Here is a 19,233-nt window from a genome sequence, read left to right as displayed (position 1 = left end):
TCTGAGAGCAGTGAATCAGTAAATGTTTTTGCTGCAACAATGCCAGACATTTCTTTTTCAGTGTAATCATTTTCCGTGTCACATTCTGAGACCGCCTAAAGCAAATTCTTGTAAACCGCAGTATAAATTTCTTAGAGACTTTTATTAATACTTTCGTAATAATAAATAATTTGTGAAAAATGAATTACGGATGAACGGCGTTCAGCGTTCTCCCTCGAGTTTGACGATTTTATACCAGCTCCTAGTGCTGCTCTGTCGGAGGATGCCATTTTCTTCCAGGAATTTGACACGAGCGGCTATACCCTTAATAATGACACCGCATATCGTCCTGCTACCACAGTCAACTGGAATCTGGGAATTTGACCAATAAGACGCAAACCACATTCTATACTCCACGACTCAACGACGAGAAATGAATAAACCTCATTGAAGAAGACTTCATCTACACAAGTTTGAAGGAAACTAAATGATTTCGTTTCAACTGGCAAAGTGGAGAGAGAAAGTCTAAGCTGACGAAGCGAGATGGCAATCAATTTATGGAAAATTCCCGATCAAAACCCCATAGTCGGCAATCTCATGCAAATCTGACGAGTGACGACTGTGCGTGCGTACGAACGGACGTGAGTGGATAGTTGGCGAATAACCTTTCTCCAACTAGAGAAGAGAAAGAAGCGTCAGTGACTATTCGGGCCCATACGATTTCATACTGTTCATAGTTTCATACCAAGGGAACGACGTCAGGCCTTTTTAATCTTCCCTTTTTGACAGGGAATCGATGCTGTCTGGGCGGAAGAATAATCAACCCGCATCGCGCTGTCGCGTTCGTTCTCTTTATCGTGAGCGACTCATCACCGTGTGGCTTGATAATACCCGAAAGAAGATTTTCCTTGCATAAAAAAATAAAACACGATTCCGCGCAACACTCCCTCCGGCTCAACCGTGAGATCGTGCTCCGGCAGCCGCTCAAACAGCTCAATAGCAGCAATGTCCTCTTTTTTCTTCTTCTTCTTTTTTCTCTTTATTATTTTCAAATAAAGGGAGAGAAAAATAACCCCAACCTGGATGAGGACGTACTGCTGTGCACTACGTTATAAAGGCATTGACTTTATGACGTGGCTTTAGCGTCGTTAAGCCGCAAGGGTTGCTCAATGAAGAAAACAAAAAGTAGTACTGTCAGCAGTGGCAGAATTTTTACGGAATGAAAGTTTTATTACAAACATTTTCTTTTTCCTCCTTTCGTCCGTCTCCACTCTCCAGCCGCCCCCACACACAAAAAAGAAGAAACGAAAACCCAAAGAACAAATATTTACTGTATATATATATTCAAAAAGGTCACATTCACATCAGTCACGAGCAATTGCGTTACGGGATAAAAAGGGAGGAATAAAGGGGAGGGAATTGGAGATGAGGGGGTGGGGAACACACACACACTTACACACGCACACTAAGACACACACAAAATAGCAACTGAAAGTTTTACTACTTTGCAACACTCTCTTGTTTACTTTCGTACCACTCCAGGTTCTTTGCTTCACTGGGTGGAAGAAGAATAGGAAAAACAAATGGGACAGAAGAGCCAAGAACAAGAAGAAATAAATTGAAAAAAGAAATACCAAAAAATACAAAGAGGTAAAGATAAAATGATTATTAAAAAATGTAGCGCGGACTCTCTAGAAAAAAAAAAGTGTTCCGGGTCCTTTTTTTCTGCTGATGCGTCTTTTTTTTTTTTGTATTTTATTGTTTATTATTATCATTATCTAGCTTTTTCTCTTTTCTTGCATTTTCTTCCCGTGTACGAACTACGAAATCAAAAGGCAATCAGACGAAACATTTTCATTCGGCTGCGCGGCGGCAGCAGCGAAACAATGCAACCGTAGTGCCGCACTCGTCGTCGTCCTCTATCGGCCACCATTAACAAACAAAACGCGATTTTCGGTAGCCTTTTAGTCGCTTTTCTCTTTCTATAATTCTCCCATTCTTCTATTCACACTGAGGCATGTGAAGGCCATTAGAAGTCAATCTGACGGTCATTCCGTTTGATTGCAACGGAAACATATTTTTGGAGGGGCGGACGAGAAGGACCCAAAGGTTTTTTCCGATTGAAAAGAAAATGAATATAAAAAAAAAACCCAAAAGAAAAAATAAGAAATGAAAAGAAAAGAAATCACAATTGAAAATCGTCGCGTCAGTTGGGTTGGCGGACGGCGCGGAAGTGTCGATTGCCCACTTTTTGGGTAGGCTCGACGACGACGACGGTTCCGGACTCGTTCGGACCGCCACGTTTGATCATCGAGACAAATTCCGACGATTTGTGGCGCTGCAAGTGACGTTGCTGCTGCTGCTGTTGATGATGCGACATGCCGCCCATCGGTCCGTGGAGTGGCTCGAGGACGCGGGCCGTTTCTCTGTCGAGACCTGCACAAACGGACGGACAAGACAAATGACGAGAGCATTAGTTAGTCTTTTTCATCTCTCTCAAGTCAATGGTAAATAGTAAGTTGGCATCGTACCTGGAAAGCGTTCTCTCTGGTCCAGCTCTTGATAGCCATCGACGAGAGCCGACGGCTGGCGGCGGTACTTGAATCCCGCGTTCCAGCCTTGAGACGGCTGGTCGTCGCGGAAAGAGCGACTGCGTGAACTGGCGTGAACGGCCTTGACGTGCTCGTGTTGCTGGTGATCTCGGCTCTCAAATTTGGAGAGAGCTTCCTTGACCCGACTCCGGTTCCCATCAGCCAATAAAAGTTGCTGGAAATCGGCCCGGCTACGGTTCAGCTCGGCGTTACTTGCACGAATGTCACGGCAGCTTTCTTCTCTCCGGCGGATCATGACGGCCGACTCTTCCTGGCGGCGCAAATCTGACATGGAGCGCCGGTTCAATAAAGTGGCCGTGTCACGCCGCTCTGACATCTGACGCATGACGGGCTCTCGACGCCGGACTTCTTGATGCTGCTGCTGCTGTTGCTGCTGCTGCTGTTGTTGTTGGTACTGGTGCTGTTGTTGCTGCTGCTGCATAAGGTTGTTGTTGTTGCTGTTGGAATCATGATAGCTGTAACGCTGGCGAGCCTGTTGAAGTTGCTGTTGTTGTCGATTGTCGGGTTGTTGTTGTTGTTGCTGCTGTTGTTGTTGTTGTTGCTGACTGCTAACGGCGGTCGATCGCATCCATTCGCGATTCCTGGAACGTTCAGCCACCGGATCGTCCAGATCGGATCCGATTCCACTAGAGAGTCCGCTCGACGACCCGTTGTCCGTTTGCTTGTTGCCTCGGACGACTGCGCGACCGGCCCGATTGTTGTTGGATTGAACCGCTGGATTCTTGGCCAACGGTCGACCCGATTCCGGCTGTTGCGTCTCGTAGTCCTTCGGAGGCAGAAGGAGTGGAGCAGCTTTGCCGGACATGGCGCCACCCAGCTTGTCGCGCAGCTCAGCGGCCAGTGAATCGTAGAGACGGGCAATACGTTCCTGGTCGTTTTTGGAGATGGCCGGATCGGATTGAAGCGGAATGGGACGTTGCAGATCCGCCGCTGACTTGCAGACGTCATTTGAGGCGACGTCGTCACTGGATGAATCACTGTGGCCGGCAAGTAGATCTCCGCTGGATCCACCCAATCCGGTATCGCACGATTTGATGAGCATTCTCGACTGGTTCTGGCTAGCGCTGGGGTAGAGTCCCTGCGACTGGAGTCGCTGCTCCAGATCGCGGATCTTGCGCTGGTTCTCCGGCAGGTCGACGAGCAGCTGGAACTGCTCCGACAGGAGGTCGGCCGTCTCGACCGAGTCGCAGCGGTAGGCGTGCAAGTGAACCGGGCACTTGGTAATCGGATTGTACAGGAGCAAAATGACGGAGACGATGTCATCGTCGGGCGGAGCCCCCTGACTGACGTAAGTGACGGCATGACTGGGCACAAAATGACGAAGGGAATCGGCAACCAATTTAATTCCTTTCGCCGAAATTTGCAGCGTCACTTTGGACGGCTCGCATTCTTCCTCCTTGCGCTGGAAGTACCTGTGGACGCGGCCATCAAAATCAAAAAGAGAACAAAAGAAAAAAAAACATTTAGCCAAACAAATCCATCAACCACCTCACCATTCCAACGCGCCATCAACTCACAAAATTGCAGGACTTGTATATCCTTTATGAAATAAGGGGGGGGGGGGAGGCTATTAATCAAAATAAAGATGAAGTCTGCGAAGAAAAAAAGAGAGCGAGACAATAATGATCGACGGAGCGCATCATCATTTGGGCCGAGATGATGATGGCAAACACATACGGAAGAAACCCGACAAGACATAAGAGTCTCGCCGTGTGGGCCATTGTCATTTTTCAAAATGGTTAGGAATGGTTTCACATAACCGCAGGTCTTCATGAGTTTCTCACGTACACGAAAGCCATCATCAATTCTACGCGTATGTGTTTCGTTTCGTTCGTGTTTTTTTTTTTTTTTTCGTTCATCGGTCAGTTCGTCTCTTCCGCAGTACGGAATGATGGCGTGCGCGTGCACCCGGATTCGGTGCGCTCGGTCGTTGATCCGAGATAAGATATATCTGGAAAAAAGAAAGAAAAGAAGAGCCAGAGTCTTTCATCCGCTCGACACTTATTCCCTATTTTTTTCTTTCTTTCTGTTTCTCTCTATGCAAACGTGAGTTCCCATTTCTCAAATTCTCTGTGTCTGTCTGTCTGCCCGTCTGTCCGTCGTTATTATCGTCCACCTTTCATTCCGGTTTTTCTGACCGCTCGACCTATTCAAATTTAATTTCCAAAACGTGATGTCATAATATCATTTTGACAGCGTCTGCACACGAGCAGAGGGCGGCCAACGGAACGAGGGGGGAAAAAATCAATTTCAATTTCCACGAGCATTCCCCGCATAACTTTTGCGAGTACTCAACTCTGGAAAAATGAAATGTAAACTTGTTGCAAAAAGCGGAGGACTAGTCAATTCCGGCTGTCAAGCGATTCGTGTCATTCGCAAACACAATGGGAGGAACGATCTGGCGGCATCTTGTTTTTTTTTTTTTTTTTTTTGTTTCACGACAGTGACGACACACAGGCAGACATTCATCTTAGTGAAACGACCCTGATGGTGAACACACGCCAGGTGTTTTTTTTACACACAGCCCGAAACCGGAGGAAACACACGAAACGAAAAAAACAACAAAACAACAAATAATAATAATAAAAAACAAAAAAATTCAAGTCGAAGAAAGTTACGGTATACGCTTCAGTTATAAAAACAACACATCGGCGGTTGCTGTGGCCAATCGCATCCGTGCGGATCGGATGGAAGAAGAAGAAAAAAAATAATGGCTTGATTGGACCCGTGTGGAATGACGCGTAAGGGACAAGGAAGGGGGTCCTCCATAAAAAAGAAGAAGATCGTGAGCGGGGAAGCGATGTGTGTGCTCTATGATTGAAGACGTCGAAAGCGATTAGAGATGATTGGGTGGATAAGGAATGAGATAGAAAATGGGCGTCAGGCTTGGCGAAAGGTGAACAAAAAATAAACCAAGCCCAACTTGACTCTCTGAACACAACGAGCTCTCCGACCTTCTTCTTCTTCTTCCCCATTCATCTTTGCAACAGATAAGGAAATGCGCGCACCGGCTCGACTTGCAAGGCTTTCCTTTTATCTTCTCTTGAGCTCTTTTTTTCTTTTTTTTTTCGCCTCGCCTTGCTGCTGATGCTCGAAAGATATTTGTGAGCAGCGAACGCATTGAAGGAGGTGATTACAGCCTTGGAGGGAATTTCCAGCAGCTGCTTGGAAGCGAGTGAGAAAAAGATGGAATGCCTATATGACTAGCTGCTAAGAAAACAATGCAAGGCCAGCAGGCTACACATCTTTTCGGCCCCGCTCTTATAGGTATACGCACTGTGTGTGTCTACATTCGCCGTGATCCTCAATTCCGTGATGGAACGCACAGAGAACAAAAGAGGAGAGAGAAAAGCCTACATGCATCTCTCTCTCCTCGGCAAGTGAAGCCAGAAAAGAAAAAAAAGAGACAAAGAAGAATACACGACGGTTGGCTGTTATTAGTGCGGCAGTAGTAGTTGCAGCGAGAGAATAGGAGGAGGAGGAGGATGTCGCACCGCATAATCACGACCATTCGGGACAGCCAGCCCCGAAGTGGGGGTCTACATTTCTTTCCTCATCTCTTCACCACCGAAGACTTGAAAAGCTCTACAGTTGTCATATTATTATTACATGGCATATATACACTCGGCTGTCGGCTGAGAAAAATTTCCACGACCCTGGCGACAATAACGACGACGACCGGGAAGCGCACACACAAAAAAAGTCGCACGACGTTGCATAAACAAGTTGGATTTTCTTTTTCTTTTTTATTATTATCATTATTTTTCTCCTTTCCTTCGCTCGTTCGTTTCCTTCTTAGAGAGACTTTATATGGCACGGCCGAGACGTAGCTTATTGGTGTCGCAAAGCCCAGGCTGCCAAACGCGTAGACCTGGGCTGTGTGTAGACTTGAAATGCGTACACGGCAGTAATTTCTGGTCTCCCTGGACAGCAGCGAAGAAGAAGAAAAAAAAGACCCAAACGCCAAGTTTTCTTTCTTCTTTCCTAAACTTGGAGTCGTAAACATGTCCGGATCAAATGAGACAAAAAAAAAGCACCACTGAGCCGAGGACTGAAATTTGTACTAAGGTAAAGAGAGATAAAGACTGCGACTATAGCTGACTGCGTAATAAATAAAATACATTTCAGGGGATTGAAGAAAAAAAAAAGATAAAAGAGGACCCGAGCGTTCATCGAACTTTGTGTTTCGTTTTTGTTTAAAATGAAAACGTAATTTTTTTGGCTTTTTTTTCTGCAGGATGAACCCCTCCCTCCTTGCACGCTCGTCTTGTTCGTTCCTTTCGGCTATCGATGACGAGTCAAGTGTTTTAACGTGTTACACACACACAACAATCATATACATGCACGTCCTACACACTTTGTTTGCCGCGGTCCCTTTTCCATTTCCCAAAACAAACACAAATGATAGTCTCCCTTGGATGTCTTACGACGTCCCCAATAAGGTGTTTTTGTCAATGACCTCACCGACAAACACACCAACCCGTGAAAAATTGGATCGGAGCTGAACAAAATTTAAAAATATAAAGAAAAAGGGCAGGCCGGATTTTTTTTTTTGTTTTTCCCTTTTCTTTTCTAATCATAATATTAGAACACGATTCAGATTATCCCACGTACTACACAGTTGATTCTGTGTAACTAAAAAAAAGAAAGAAAACCACACTGGCTTCATCTAATAGCCCTTTTCCTTCTTCTTCTTCTTTTCGCTTCGTTTCTTTATTCGGTTCATTCCCATTTTTCCTTTTTTTTTTCTCCGACTCAGCTACGCAATGCAACTCAAGTACGGTACTATAAAGGAGAAAAAAAATACAGCGCTCTGGTGGTGGCGTTCCGGCACAAATGAGTCGTTAAGTCTAGCCATAAGGAGAGGGGGGAGAGAGAAGAATAAGACGCGGAAGTTTTCAATTTCAAAATTCCCTCCTTGCCTTCCCCTTGGAAAAAGATAAAAACTGTCCCACGGGCCTCACGAAGTCGAGAGAAGAGAAGAGAAAAAGGTGATTGGTCGTTTGTTTTGTTATTGTTTCTTCTGCTCCGAAAGGAAGGTAGAGAGAGAGAGAAACAAGTCGAATTAAAAAGAAGAAAAAAAAAACGAAACAAGACGTGATGAGGCCCTTACAAGGACTGTGATGAGTTGAAAAGGTAACCCGGTAATTAGAAGCGCCAAAATTTGAATAACACACGCGCTTGAATAGGAATGACGAAAGAAAATGGACGTACCGGACGATGGGCCGAACGAATTCGTCGCCACGCAATCCGCGGCATTCTTTGGCGCCGAGGAACCACACGTAGAAGAGCCTCTTCATGTCGCTCATTATGCACAAACTCCTAGAGGGGGAGAGCAAAAAAAAAATCCAAAAACGAAAATGAATATAACAATAAACAAAGTTAAATGGTAACAACATACAAGCAACAACAACAACAATGATGTCTCGGGGAAAGAAAAAAATTCATTTTCCACTTTTTTTCTTCAGGTACACCAGTGCTATTCTTACCCGTTTTTCCCGCAATTACACAACTCATAATAAGAATGAATAGATTTCCAAAGAAAAAGTCTCCCAACTTCTTCTTCTTCTTCCTCCTCCCCTCCATCCGGAATGGATGTGTGTGTGAGCTTTACCCCAAACAACTCTCATTTGTTGGTTCCCTGGGCTGCGCAACTTCTCCCCCTTTTTCATTCTCACAGAGTCTTGCACAACAAACTAACGTGCCGTATAAGACTTGAATTATCCTACGTTGTCGCGCTACTAGGCACACACACACACTCACACACAAACACAAAATTACGTATAAAGGCATCCGGGATGATCCTATACACGTACACACACAGCAGGAAGAAAATCTAACCAAACAGACCGAGAGGTCGTGCAAGTCGAATGGAATAAAAAGACAACTGAAATTTCTGGGTCCATGAAAACGAACTAAAAAAAACCACCACCACCACCACTAGTGCGGCAGAGTGTGTTGTTCGGCCTTAATGAATAACAACCGAGAGCAGCACATCGCAAGTACCCGAGGATGGAGAGGTGAACTCGAAAGGTGAACGTGCCCGCAGTGAGCGCCGCCAAGATTCGATAATGAACACAACAACAGCAACAACAGCAACAACCCAAAATCTTCTTCTTTGATGGCCGAGTTGCTGGTTGGAGGCAAATGAAAAATATTCAAATGCAACGATGTTTGCTTAAGTTTTTCTCGAAGAAAAAAAAAAGGCCAACTGATGAATAATACACAAAGATGTGTGTGTGTGTGTCTGTGCATACACTAAAGGAGAATCAAAATCAGCGGCCGCAGTCGAGTGAAAGTTTCAGTCATGTTTCTTCTCCTCTCTCTCTCAATTTACCGCCTCCTCCTCCGCCACCACAAGAGCAGCTAAGAAGAAGAAGAAGAAGAAAAAGATTTCTCAAACTGTTGCTGCATTGGAAATGGGCCGAGATTGAGGTGAGAGGAAGACTCTTTGACGTCCACAATGACTGGGAAGAGACGCCCGGCATTAACAATGTAATGCGCCGATGGGTGCAGCAGCCAGCCTGCTGCCCGTCCCGTATAAAAACGTGGCAGAAGCCTACGTAAATAATAATAATAACAGCAGCAGCCCCACCACCACAATCATCATCATCGCCAGCAAACAAACCACACACACAAATATTGCACACATCTACGTTAAAGGAGGAAAAGAGAGAGAGAGAGTTGCAAAACAACAACGTCAACAAAAAGTCTTCAACCCAGAAAAAAAATAAATAAAAAGTCTTCAACAAAAAACGACAGTCACTTTCTAACAATAACAGGAGGCGGATAAGTTTGCCTGCACACTTGGCTGTTGTTGTGTGTCCTACTTTGCACGCGTCGTCTACCCTACACCATACACGTACTCCCTGCACGAGAAATCGGAACCCACACACGCAGACATATTATCTAAACACTTTGACTGTAATTTCTTTTAATCTCTTTTGTTTTTCAAAGACAATTGCGACTGGCGGCCATGATCGTGAGCCAAGGTCTCGGTTGATTTCGTTCAGACTATTGACGGCAATCCGTTAAAAATCTCATTCTCGTTTTTTTTTGGGGGGGGGCGCTAGAGGGAAGTTCTTTGGTCTGTTGGTTGTCGTGAAGAACTCGGACGAATTAAGTAGATAAAATTGGTATAACATTAGGCTATATACGTTGGAATCGGTTTGAAATAGAAATCGGAAAATGACTTTGAAACGAACCATCATCACGAAAATAGCTTTCACGCATCCCGTGGTACTATTTTTTTTTATAACCATTTTCTTGGAGGAAACCTCAGAATTTCGATAACACTTTCATAAAAGAAATGAATATAAATACATTATGCTGTCACTATTAAGAGAGAGAGAGAGAAAAAAAAGGAGAGAGTCCAAGGGAATGAGACGGAACGGTCAGTTCGGTCCGGAATTGACCACCCACACAAACCGTCAAGCGGTTGGCGCCTTGATGAACGAGCGCTCGATGAAAAAACATATAAAAACATTGGTGAATCGAGTTAAGAATGACGATGATTCTTGTGACTATTATATTAAAAAAAAAAGAACTTTCTTTCCCTCCTTTTTGTAATGGACGATGTGATGCGGATGGTGTCACCGCACTGTCGAATTGTTCAACTCTTTTCAAGTTTTCACGGGCAGTGGTGGGTGCGGACGAAACGTGTCGGACGAGCGCATACGTCGCCCGTCAAATGAAAAAGAAAGTTTGGAGCCTAAAAGAGAAGAGCCCCAACAAGACAAACTCTTCCTTTTATTCTTCTAATATTCTTCTATACATACATCCAACTGCGCTGATTTAATCCGACACGTCAGACTGAACGTGTTGGAGGGCGGAAGATGCCCTCATATGGAACGCCTTGATGTCGACCTTGATATTACACAAGAAAGGAGTGAAAAGGCAACTTGTACGTGCGAGCTTTACGGCTTTTTATTAGCGACGTATCGACTTTTGCTTGGCCCTTTTCAAAACCACCCACTTTTCCCTTTTTAAGAGTCTCTTACTTCATTGGCTTTTGTCCAACTTCACATGGGCATTTCTTCCTCTGCGAAAAAAAGAAAGAAAAAACCCCCACAAATGGTTTCCCAGTAGTTCCCAGAACTGGGAACACCAGAAGGGCGAAATTACCCACAAAAAAAAAAGTAACTATAACCAAGAAGCAAAATGCAACACTAACAAGTCAGGCGGAGAGAATAAAAAGAAGCAAAAAGAAATCGCTTAGGGGAGATTTTAGAAAGGGAATCTGCGAACAAATACGTAATTTCCATTTTCGGGCGGAGTTATTGGGTGCTGTTCTATTTGACTGTCTGGTGGTGGAAGCAAATAAAGAAAAAAAAAGTATTCAAAGAGAAACATTCGTGTTTTTTCTCATCCGCTAACCAGCTGAAAAAAGGAAAAAAAAGAACCGACTGGGCAACGATTTTCCACAGTAGGCTCTCAAGAAACGGTGTCTCATAATCATATTTGAAATATGATCCAACTTTTGGCACGGAACGGCAGCCAAAAAGCAGGAGAGAGAGAGAGAGAAAAAAAAACAAGGCAGCAACAAAAGAAACTGGGCAACATTGAAGTAAAAGTATAGCAAAGAAAGAAATATTAGGCAAGAGACTAACGCAACAAGGTTAAGATCAAGATATAGTAGCTCTCTCCTTTCTCCGAACCAACACACTGGCAAACAAACACAAAGGGTGTGTTCGGTATTGGTTGGACGAATGTTTTCAGTTAACCTTCGGGATACTAGCTGGCAGGGAAATTGTGATAAACTGACTTGTCTGGCCGACCGTTACGCGCATTGATGCTGACTCAACCCAACACAGAAGAGAGAAACTTGCGGAACCGTTTCGTTGTTGTTGTCTCTTATCTCTGTGATAGAGGAGTGAGAGGGAGAGAGAGAGAGAGAGAGAAAAAATCCGGTTGTCCTTCGTGCACAAGTGCCCTGAGTTCCATCATCATCGTCGCCAATTTTTCCAACCGTTTCTGGCATTTTCCTTATCAGGTTAAAGGGCCCAAATAAAGTCAAAAGTCAAGGGAGACGGGCCACCGTCTCCCGCCCCTTGATTGCTGCCTGATTTTTCTTTGCTCCAAACCGATTTTCCTCAATAAAAAAAAAGGGACGAAAAAATATCAAAAGGGACAAAAAGAGACGAGAGTTGGGAGGATAAACGAAAGAGAAAAAAAACACGACGGTCGATTGTTCGGCTACCAGCACCATTTCGAATCTCGGAGCGATAACTTGTGGAGCGCCTAGCGTGCTGCAGCTGCTTGGGATAGTCAGCACGAACAGGATCCCTCGAGCGGTCATTAAAAAACAACGCCAAATGCCATAATCAAAGCTCCACAGAGTTGGCGTCTATTCAATACCTTAATTGGCATTGATTTTCTCGAGGGCTTGTAAAAAGAAACAAAATTTAAAAAAAGCCTGGACCCTGTGTGCATCCAACAGCTGGACAACTGGCACGGTGAGCTGAGCCAAGAAAACAGTTTGAATAGTATGTATACACAAACTGATGGTATCTCACTTTTGCATGTAAAACGTTAACATCCTTTTTATTTCTAAATTCTGATTTTGATTTGGCAAAGGAGAATTGATTTCTTTCGCGGGGATTATTTAGAATGATGATGAAATCGTCTGGCGTGTATGAGGTTCTTAAATAATAGAAGAAGAAGAAGATGCTAAGCAGCTTTCAACTTTCTTTCTCATTTCGTCGGCTGCATTTGCATCGACAAACGCAAACATCTTGTCGGGTGCGGTGTGGATTCTCAATGTATCAATCATCTGCCGTATGTAATGTAGTCTGTCCGTCGACTGATACTCGACGACCGGAATGACGAGAAGGGGAGAATGGATAGCGATGAATCCTAACGTTAGTTCTCACATAACTACCTGATGCCAGCCTACGGATTCAGAATTTCAGCGCACGTCACCTAACGGTACCTATTCCGTCCTACGTGTTCTTGTTTCCACTCGGCAGCCCAAAAATGATATACGGAGAAGAAGGGGGCCGAATTCTCCTTCTGAAAAGAGACTCTTCTTTCTTTTTTCCTTTTAAATCGGTCAACTATTCAACCAAGAAAAACACAAAACACACGCGCATTCCGGCCTATTTCTTTTCCTCGCAGAAGAAAAAAAACTTTACTACTAACTCGACTAAAGTTCAGCCCATTCGACCAGCAGAAGTGATTGCCTTGCCCGCTCAGAGTACAAACGCAACTAACTATACACACACTCGGTCCATTTTTTTCTTTCTTTCTTCCCCTCCGTGTATTTTAATTCCATTTGGATGTTGCCTATACGCGCCGACGAAGTTTCTTTACTCTTTCTATTTCGGTTGTGTTTCTGGAAAAAAAAAATGCCAGCGAACCAAACACAAAGCCTTGCGGGATAGAACAACAACAAGCAGACGGCCCAGTTCAATCGTTTCTTTGCTCTTTTTCCTCTCTAATTCTTTTTCGTTACTTTATTTTCTTTCGTGCGTCCCGCGGGCGGAAGCTCTGGCTTGTTTCGTTCGATGGTCGACTTCCGCTCGTAAAAAGCAGTCCCGCAAAAAGAAGAAAACCTCCACAAAAAAAAAACGTTTTTCACTGCACGCGGTTTCACATTGTACGACCCAACATTTTTCTCCTGTCAGAGAGAACACACAGAGCGAACGTATACGAGAGTGAGCAAAAAATAGGCGAAAAACAACCGAAAACAAAAATTGACGACTAGAACACAACGACTGTAGTAGTAGGAACATATCGCGGTTATCGCCTCAACAATATATTATGGCCATGTCAATAGCCAAAGAACCAAAGGTTTTGTGTTCCTGTTGGCATTCAGGTTACTTGTGTAACTTTTATTTCGGCGGCACAATTTCCTTTCTTTTAAAAAGCTTCTCATTTTTACCTTCTTCTCTCTCGGCGCTATCGCCCTTTAAAGGGAAATTTGTTCTCGGTATTACAAAATAAACCAACTGCTAATCTGTTTTCTTGTTTCTCTCTTTTATTCGTGACCCGATGGCAAGTACGTAGATGACACGTCAGCCAAAACCAGTGGTAACTGGGTGTGGTTCCCGATTGAAAATTCTCAAAAAGGTGAATATCATCATGGCCATAGTGAACGAATAAAACGAAAGAAATAAGAAACCAAGGGAGGAAAAAACAAAACAAGAAAAAATGGGGGAGAAAAAAGGAACAGGGACACACTCGTTTCTTGCGGTAAGGAGAGAGAGAAAAACAAAATTCATCTTCTATTTATTATTTATTTTTCTCCCCTTCTTTTTCCCGAAATTGAACAGGAAAAAGGCGACGTTAATGAGATTTCTTCGTGTCTTTTTTCGGTGCTAGGAGAAATCAAAAAGAAGGATGAGCGATGACTATCCCACTACAACTTCTGTTCCTCTACGGAAAGAAAGAAACTCTTGGGAGAAAGAAAAAAAAACTAAAAAAAAATACGGCCTGTCATAATGTCTCATCCCACGTAACGTTTCGCTTTGCCTACTACTCCCTACTATTTACTTGTTCTATCTATCTCATTTTGAGAAAAAGAAAAAAAGAAATCATTTTCCTGGTTATTTGATCAAACGAGTGGCACACCGAAAAGGAGATACCGTTGATTATCTAAACATCCCCCGCATGTGTTACGTGACACAACAACAACAACAACAATACTGGGATAAAATACTACGTGGAGGACCTTAGAACTCCGCCAAGTGGAACGCCGAAAAGGTTACGTCGCCCATTTAAGGCCGAACCAGGAACGGAACAATCTGCATACAGAAACTGCGCTTCTATCTTATTTTAGCACAACTTGTTGTGTATCTCTTTCTGGCTATACGCTATCCTATCCCTTTTCTTTCTTTCTTCTTATCCTCCTTTCCAGGTTTACGATGTACAGACAGACCGGACCATCACCTTGGGTAATAAAATGAAAATATGAGAATAAATCATAGAGGAGCTATATAGAGAGAAAGAGTGCCTTTCATGGTCATCTGCAAAGAGAGGGGCTCATCATTGGCGAAAAAGAGCTTCTTATTATTCTACCTAATAAAAATGAGCAACGGTTGTCTTTCTCTCTCCTGGAGCAAAAACGAAACAAACGGGGGGGGGGGCTCCTTTTTCCGCCAATGACTCGGCCCGACGCAATTTTTCATTTTCCTTCATTGAAAAGCCCCAAAAATGAGAAGAAAAAAAAATTAACGTCGTCGCTAACGTGTTATCAAAAAAACATCGCTGCGGTGCGCTCAATTGTGTTGTTTCCCAGTGAGGAAGAATTCAGTTCAAAAGGTCGTCATCACGACTTTTGCTGGAAAACCGAAAAAAAGAAAAAAAAAGTGGGAAAAAGGAATAAAAGGCAGGGCTCCTTCTTTTCTTTCGAAATGTTTTGGTTGGGAGGAGGAACAGGTCGTCGACAATGCTATTGAATTAATCTCCGCCAATCTCTATCAAACGGCTCTTATCGAACTGGAATGGTTGCCGAGAGGTTGGTCACCCGCTACTGCATTACCGTAACAACCGCGTACCAGTTCTTATAGCCTCGGCCATTACGAAATGTGTCTCTCTAAATGCAAAACAACGCCTTGTGTGTACTATATACCTGTTGGGCTGGTTGACGAAACGCTTTGGTAGAGAAGAGGGCCGGGAGTTCCAACGGCGATCAAACGAAACAAATCAACCAGGTTGGTGTTTTTCTTTTCTTCTTCTTTTTTCTTTTCTTTCTCTAAGAAATGTGATGCACCACAACAACAACAAAAAGAAAAAGACACGAAACGGTCGACGATGCGATTTCCTTTGGCTCGATTTAATTTTTCCCGGTCATGCGCTCGAAACCGACACACAACAACTCGAAAAAAGGAAGAATGAGAAAAATGTGAATGGAAACCGACGTGAAATAAACAATTGGGGAGACGGCACAACCACGCCGAACGAGAGGTCGGCAGTCGACTGATCGGAACTCGGTTCAGACACGAGCTTTCGGCAAAGAGAGAGAGGGAGCTGCTGCCTATACGTAAAAGGGAGGGGAGGTGGGCTTTACACCACACTATACAACAACACGGTCCCGCTGCACTGCCAGCCGCAGTGAGTGTACGTACCCGCCGGCGTTCAGGGTCTTTTCTCTGTCGTCAGTCAGGTGGTCGGCGGGAGGGGAGGAATACATGAGGGCAGAGAACCGTGGAGGAGACCAGAGGGCAATTTCTTTATATATGCATAAGTTGATTTTTCTATTCTTTTTTTTTTTTCTTCTTCTTTTAAAAATCTAACCCTCCCTGAAACAAAAACAAGCATCGCATTTTATTTTTCTCCCGAAATTATTGAAAAGGAATATTTCCCTTGTCACTTCTTTCTTCACGCAAAGTGTAGCCGTTACTCAACCAGAGATTCCGAGCGTTCAATCAATCGCAAGACTTGGCGCAGTCAACAATTTCCAACATTGACGACACTCAAAGTCGATTGCCGATACGCTCGGCCGGTTCGAAAACACTTTCACCGAAAAAAGAACGGACGAGGCCATCCGAGTCAGCTCTTCTTTTCTGTTTTCTACAAAGATTGATACACAATTTCGAGGAGAAGAAGAATAAAGAGAACCGACTCACAATGTTCTTCCACTTATTTTCTTGGAGGACGGAAGAGAAATAATAAAACAACACTTTACTAATGGGTGGGAAACGGCGATGGGGGGAAGAAAAAAAAACGAACGAAAGAGAAAAAGAGAAAAAAAAAAGTGTCGGGGGAAGTTGGGGTCCGGCGGATGACTTGTTATATCCAGCCGAGCGTCACATTTTTCTCGTTGTCGAAAGCGCCAAAATAAAGAAGAAGAAGACGAAGAAGAAAAAGCAAATACGAACTGCTGGTAGTTTGTTCTAACGAATAGTCTCAAAAAGAGAGAAAAAGAAAAGAAACGAGGAGGAAAGATCGGGCCAACTGTTTGGTGGTGCGCACAGAAGGAAGAAGGAGCTTCTCGGCTTCTCCTTGCGCTCCATGCCAATGAAAGAGAGTAATAAGATGATGGAGAGAACTTGACCGCAGACCATCTGTGCGAGATTGCACGCAGAAAAACAAAAATCGTTAAAGAAATGACTTGAAAATTGTTGTTCATTTTCCACGAGGACACATAAAACAGCCGAGTCAAAAAGGAAAGAAAAATAGGCACACACATAGCGACATTTGTCCCCATTCGCGTAATGGATACAGGTGGTGTTAATTATCGCCCAACACGACACACCTCAAACCCATTCGTCATGGTGATTTTTATTTGCTTGCCAAATGACCTGGTTGAACTCCCTCCCCACACCGTTATTGCGCTAGAAAAAACAAAGAACAATTATTGTTTTTTTTTCTTTCCTCTTTTCTTTCCTTTTTCCTTCCCTTTGGTTTGCGGATTATTTCGATCGGACTTTGACCGAGCTTCACCTTTTGGAGCTTCGATTGGAAACAAACAAACAAACCCCAAAAAATATCCAAGTCATTCGGACTGCGGTCTTGTACACTGGAATAAGATGCGTAGAAGAGGCTAACCAAGAGCCCAAACAAACTGAGAAGCGAAAGAATGAAAAGAAGCAAAAAGAAAGAAAACAAAAATGTAATCAAAACATTCCTCGGCCATCAAATTTCACACCGACACGTACGACAGACGAAGAAGACGAGCGGAATCCCGCACGACGACCCCCTCCTCGACTTGTTCGATGCGAAACATCCGTCGCTCGCGCGCTCAACCCTGCACAGCTGATGGGAAATGGAGTGACCAAATCGACATCACATTCTCCCCCATCATTACGGTTTTTCTTCCAACAAAAATTGATGTCCCTCGCCACAACAAAACCCGCTCCGCGAGAGTTCCGTTACGAGAGCAACAACTGAAAAACAACTATAACGTCAATAAGAGCAGCAACAACGAGTCGAACCAAAAATAGTAAAATACAATACCCTGTCTATAGATACGAACAAATGTCTATGCCTCTACACACTCATAAAAAAAGAAGCCAAAGCACCGGAAAGGCACTTCTGATGTTATACCGATACGTTATTACAGTTACTGTACATTTTTTTGGGTGGTGCGATAATTCCGGTGGATTGTTGAACTTTCGAAAGAAAGTACGCCTTTATTATTTTCTTATTGATTATTAAAAAAAGATAAAGCGATACATCGAGTGTCGTGTTTTTTGCCGTTACTTCCCTGAAAACTAGACTGAAAAGAAAAGACAAAAAATGAAGAGATAAACTAGGGATAAAGAGAAGAAAAAAAAAGAATATTTGAACTTGAATCGCTTCCATCATAATCTGGAGGGGAGGAAACATTCCATCCGTTCGATTCGTGCTCCAGAGTGGTCGAGATTAAACCGGCTCCCCACTCTCAGCGAATAGAGACTCGTTGCGAGAGATCTACTGACTCTCTAAATACACGTAGATGTATTTGGACTCTGTGTACAGACACACACACACACACGCACAAGAGCTACGCGGTTACTCCATAGACGTGGTATTACGTCCATCTCCCCCCTTTGTTTATTGCTATCTCTCTTTCTCCTTTTTTGCTGTGTCCAGAGAGGACATTCACCGGATGAATTTCATGGCCTTAGGAACGATCACTAGCTCGTTTTTTTTTTGTTTCTCCTCTTGTTTTTGTCTTTTCTTCCAAACATTCCGTGCTCCTCTTTTTCACCCGTATTTTGATTGTTCATTTCTCTCTCTCTCTCTCTCTGACTTGTTCTTTTTTTCGTTATTGTTGTCAGAGTTGAGAGTATACATAGCGCTGACGGCATTTGTTATCTTTCATTCCTTTTCTTCGTATTCCTCTGGCCTCGTCTCTTACGTAAAACTCCACCCACCCCTCAACCCCCACCCTCCTTTTACGTCTTGATCATCGTCATAAATCAAAGACACCACCCAGAGAAAAAACAACATCGAAGAAAACCTTTGCCTTGAAAAACATCACGACCGTTCGCTACGAAAAAGGAAGAAAACGATTCGACCCTCTTCGCTTTTGACACACACAAAAAGAAAAGCCCAAAAAAGCCTTAAAAAACAAAAACGCAGCACCGAACCCGAAGAGGAATCAAAAAAAGGGAAAACCAAACTCGATTCTCACCTGAGTAATAAAGAACCCGATGTGGGGGCGAACTGTTCACGAATGCGGCGGCGGCGGCGGCGATTTCATTTTTCTCTGGCGTAGAAGATGAAGAGGTCGTCGAGGACTCGTGCGATCCGCAGCTTTTTCTCTTCCGCCCACCGCACTCCCGCGGGAAGAATGAAAATCATCCAAAAAGAGATGGACACGCTGTCAGAAATATCTCTTGAAGAATGGATCTTGGGCTGAACAATGCCGGTCGCCTGAAGAACCGCGGAGAATCGGAAACCTTTTCATTTCTCCTACATTTCCATTAACCCGAAACGATGGTGCACCGGCTATTTAACAATTCCAAAATAAAAATAAAAAAATAAGGTAAGAAACAAAACAAAAAAACAAAAAAAAAAGAATCAAGGAAAAATCAAAACAAAGTCAAGGAAATGGCTTGAAAAAGACAGAAGGCAAGATAGCCATCAACCGCATAGCACGGGGTGTAAGCAGTTCGTGGTCATCAACAGCACCGGGCAGCAGTGGCAGTGAAACGCCATCACGTTTCCCGATGGCCAGTCACGATATCATTGAGAGCTTTTCTTTTTTCCCGCC

At 43.7% G+C, this 19,233-nt stretch overlaps 1 protein-coding gene across 2 annotated transcripts; it reads right to left on the bottom strand.

The window, feature by feature from the left end:
* Window positions 1–1,303: 1,303 nt before the first annotated feature.
* LOC124192698 lies at window positions 1,304–18,837 on the bottom strand. Of its 2 annotated transcripts, none has more exons than XM_046586154.1 (4): window positions 18,652–18,837; window positions 7,806–7,913; window positions 2,511–4,003; window positions 1,304–2,415 (listed from the first exon to the last, which is right to left on the bottom strand). In XM_046586154.1, the coding sequence occupies exons 2-4, from the start codon at window positions 7,898–7,900 to the stop codon at window positions 2,186–2,188; spliced, it is 1,818 nt and encodes a 605-aa protein (XP_046442110.1). In that variant the 5' UTR covers window positions 7,901–7,913; window positions 18,652–18,837; the 3' UTR covers window positions 1,304–2,185. The 2 variants fall into 2 exon arrangements, with proteins under 2 accessions (XP_046442110.1, XP_046442109.1); XM_046586153.1 differs by lacking the exon at window positions 18,652–18,837 and adding an exon at window positions 15,163–15,544.
* Window positions 18,838–19,233: the final 396 nt, after the last annotated feature.

The sequence above is a fragment of the Daphnia pulex genome, chromosome 4 (assembly GCF_021134715.1).
Source record: "Daphnia pulex isolate KAP4 chromosome 4, ASM2113471v1".
Classification (NCBI taxonomy): domain Eukaryota; kingdom Metazoa; phylum Arthropoda; class Branchiopoda; order Diplostraca; family Daphniidae; genus Daphnia; species Daphnia pulex.
The sequence above is the reverse complement of the archived record's forward strand: the minus strand, read 5'-3'. Positions and strand labels throughout refer to the sequence as shown.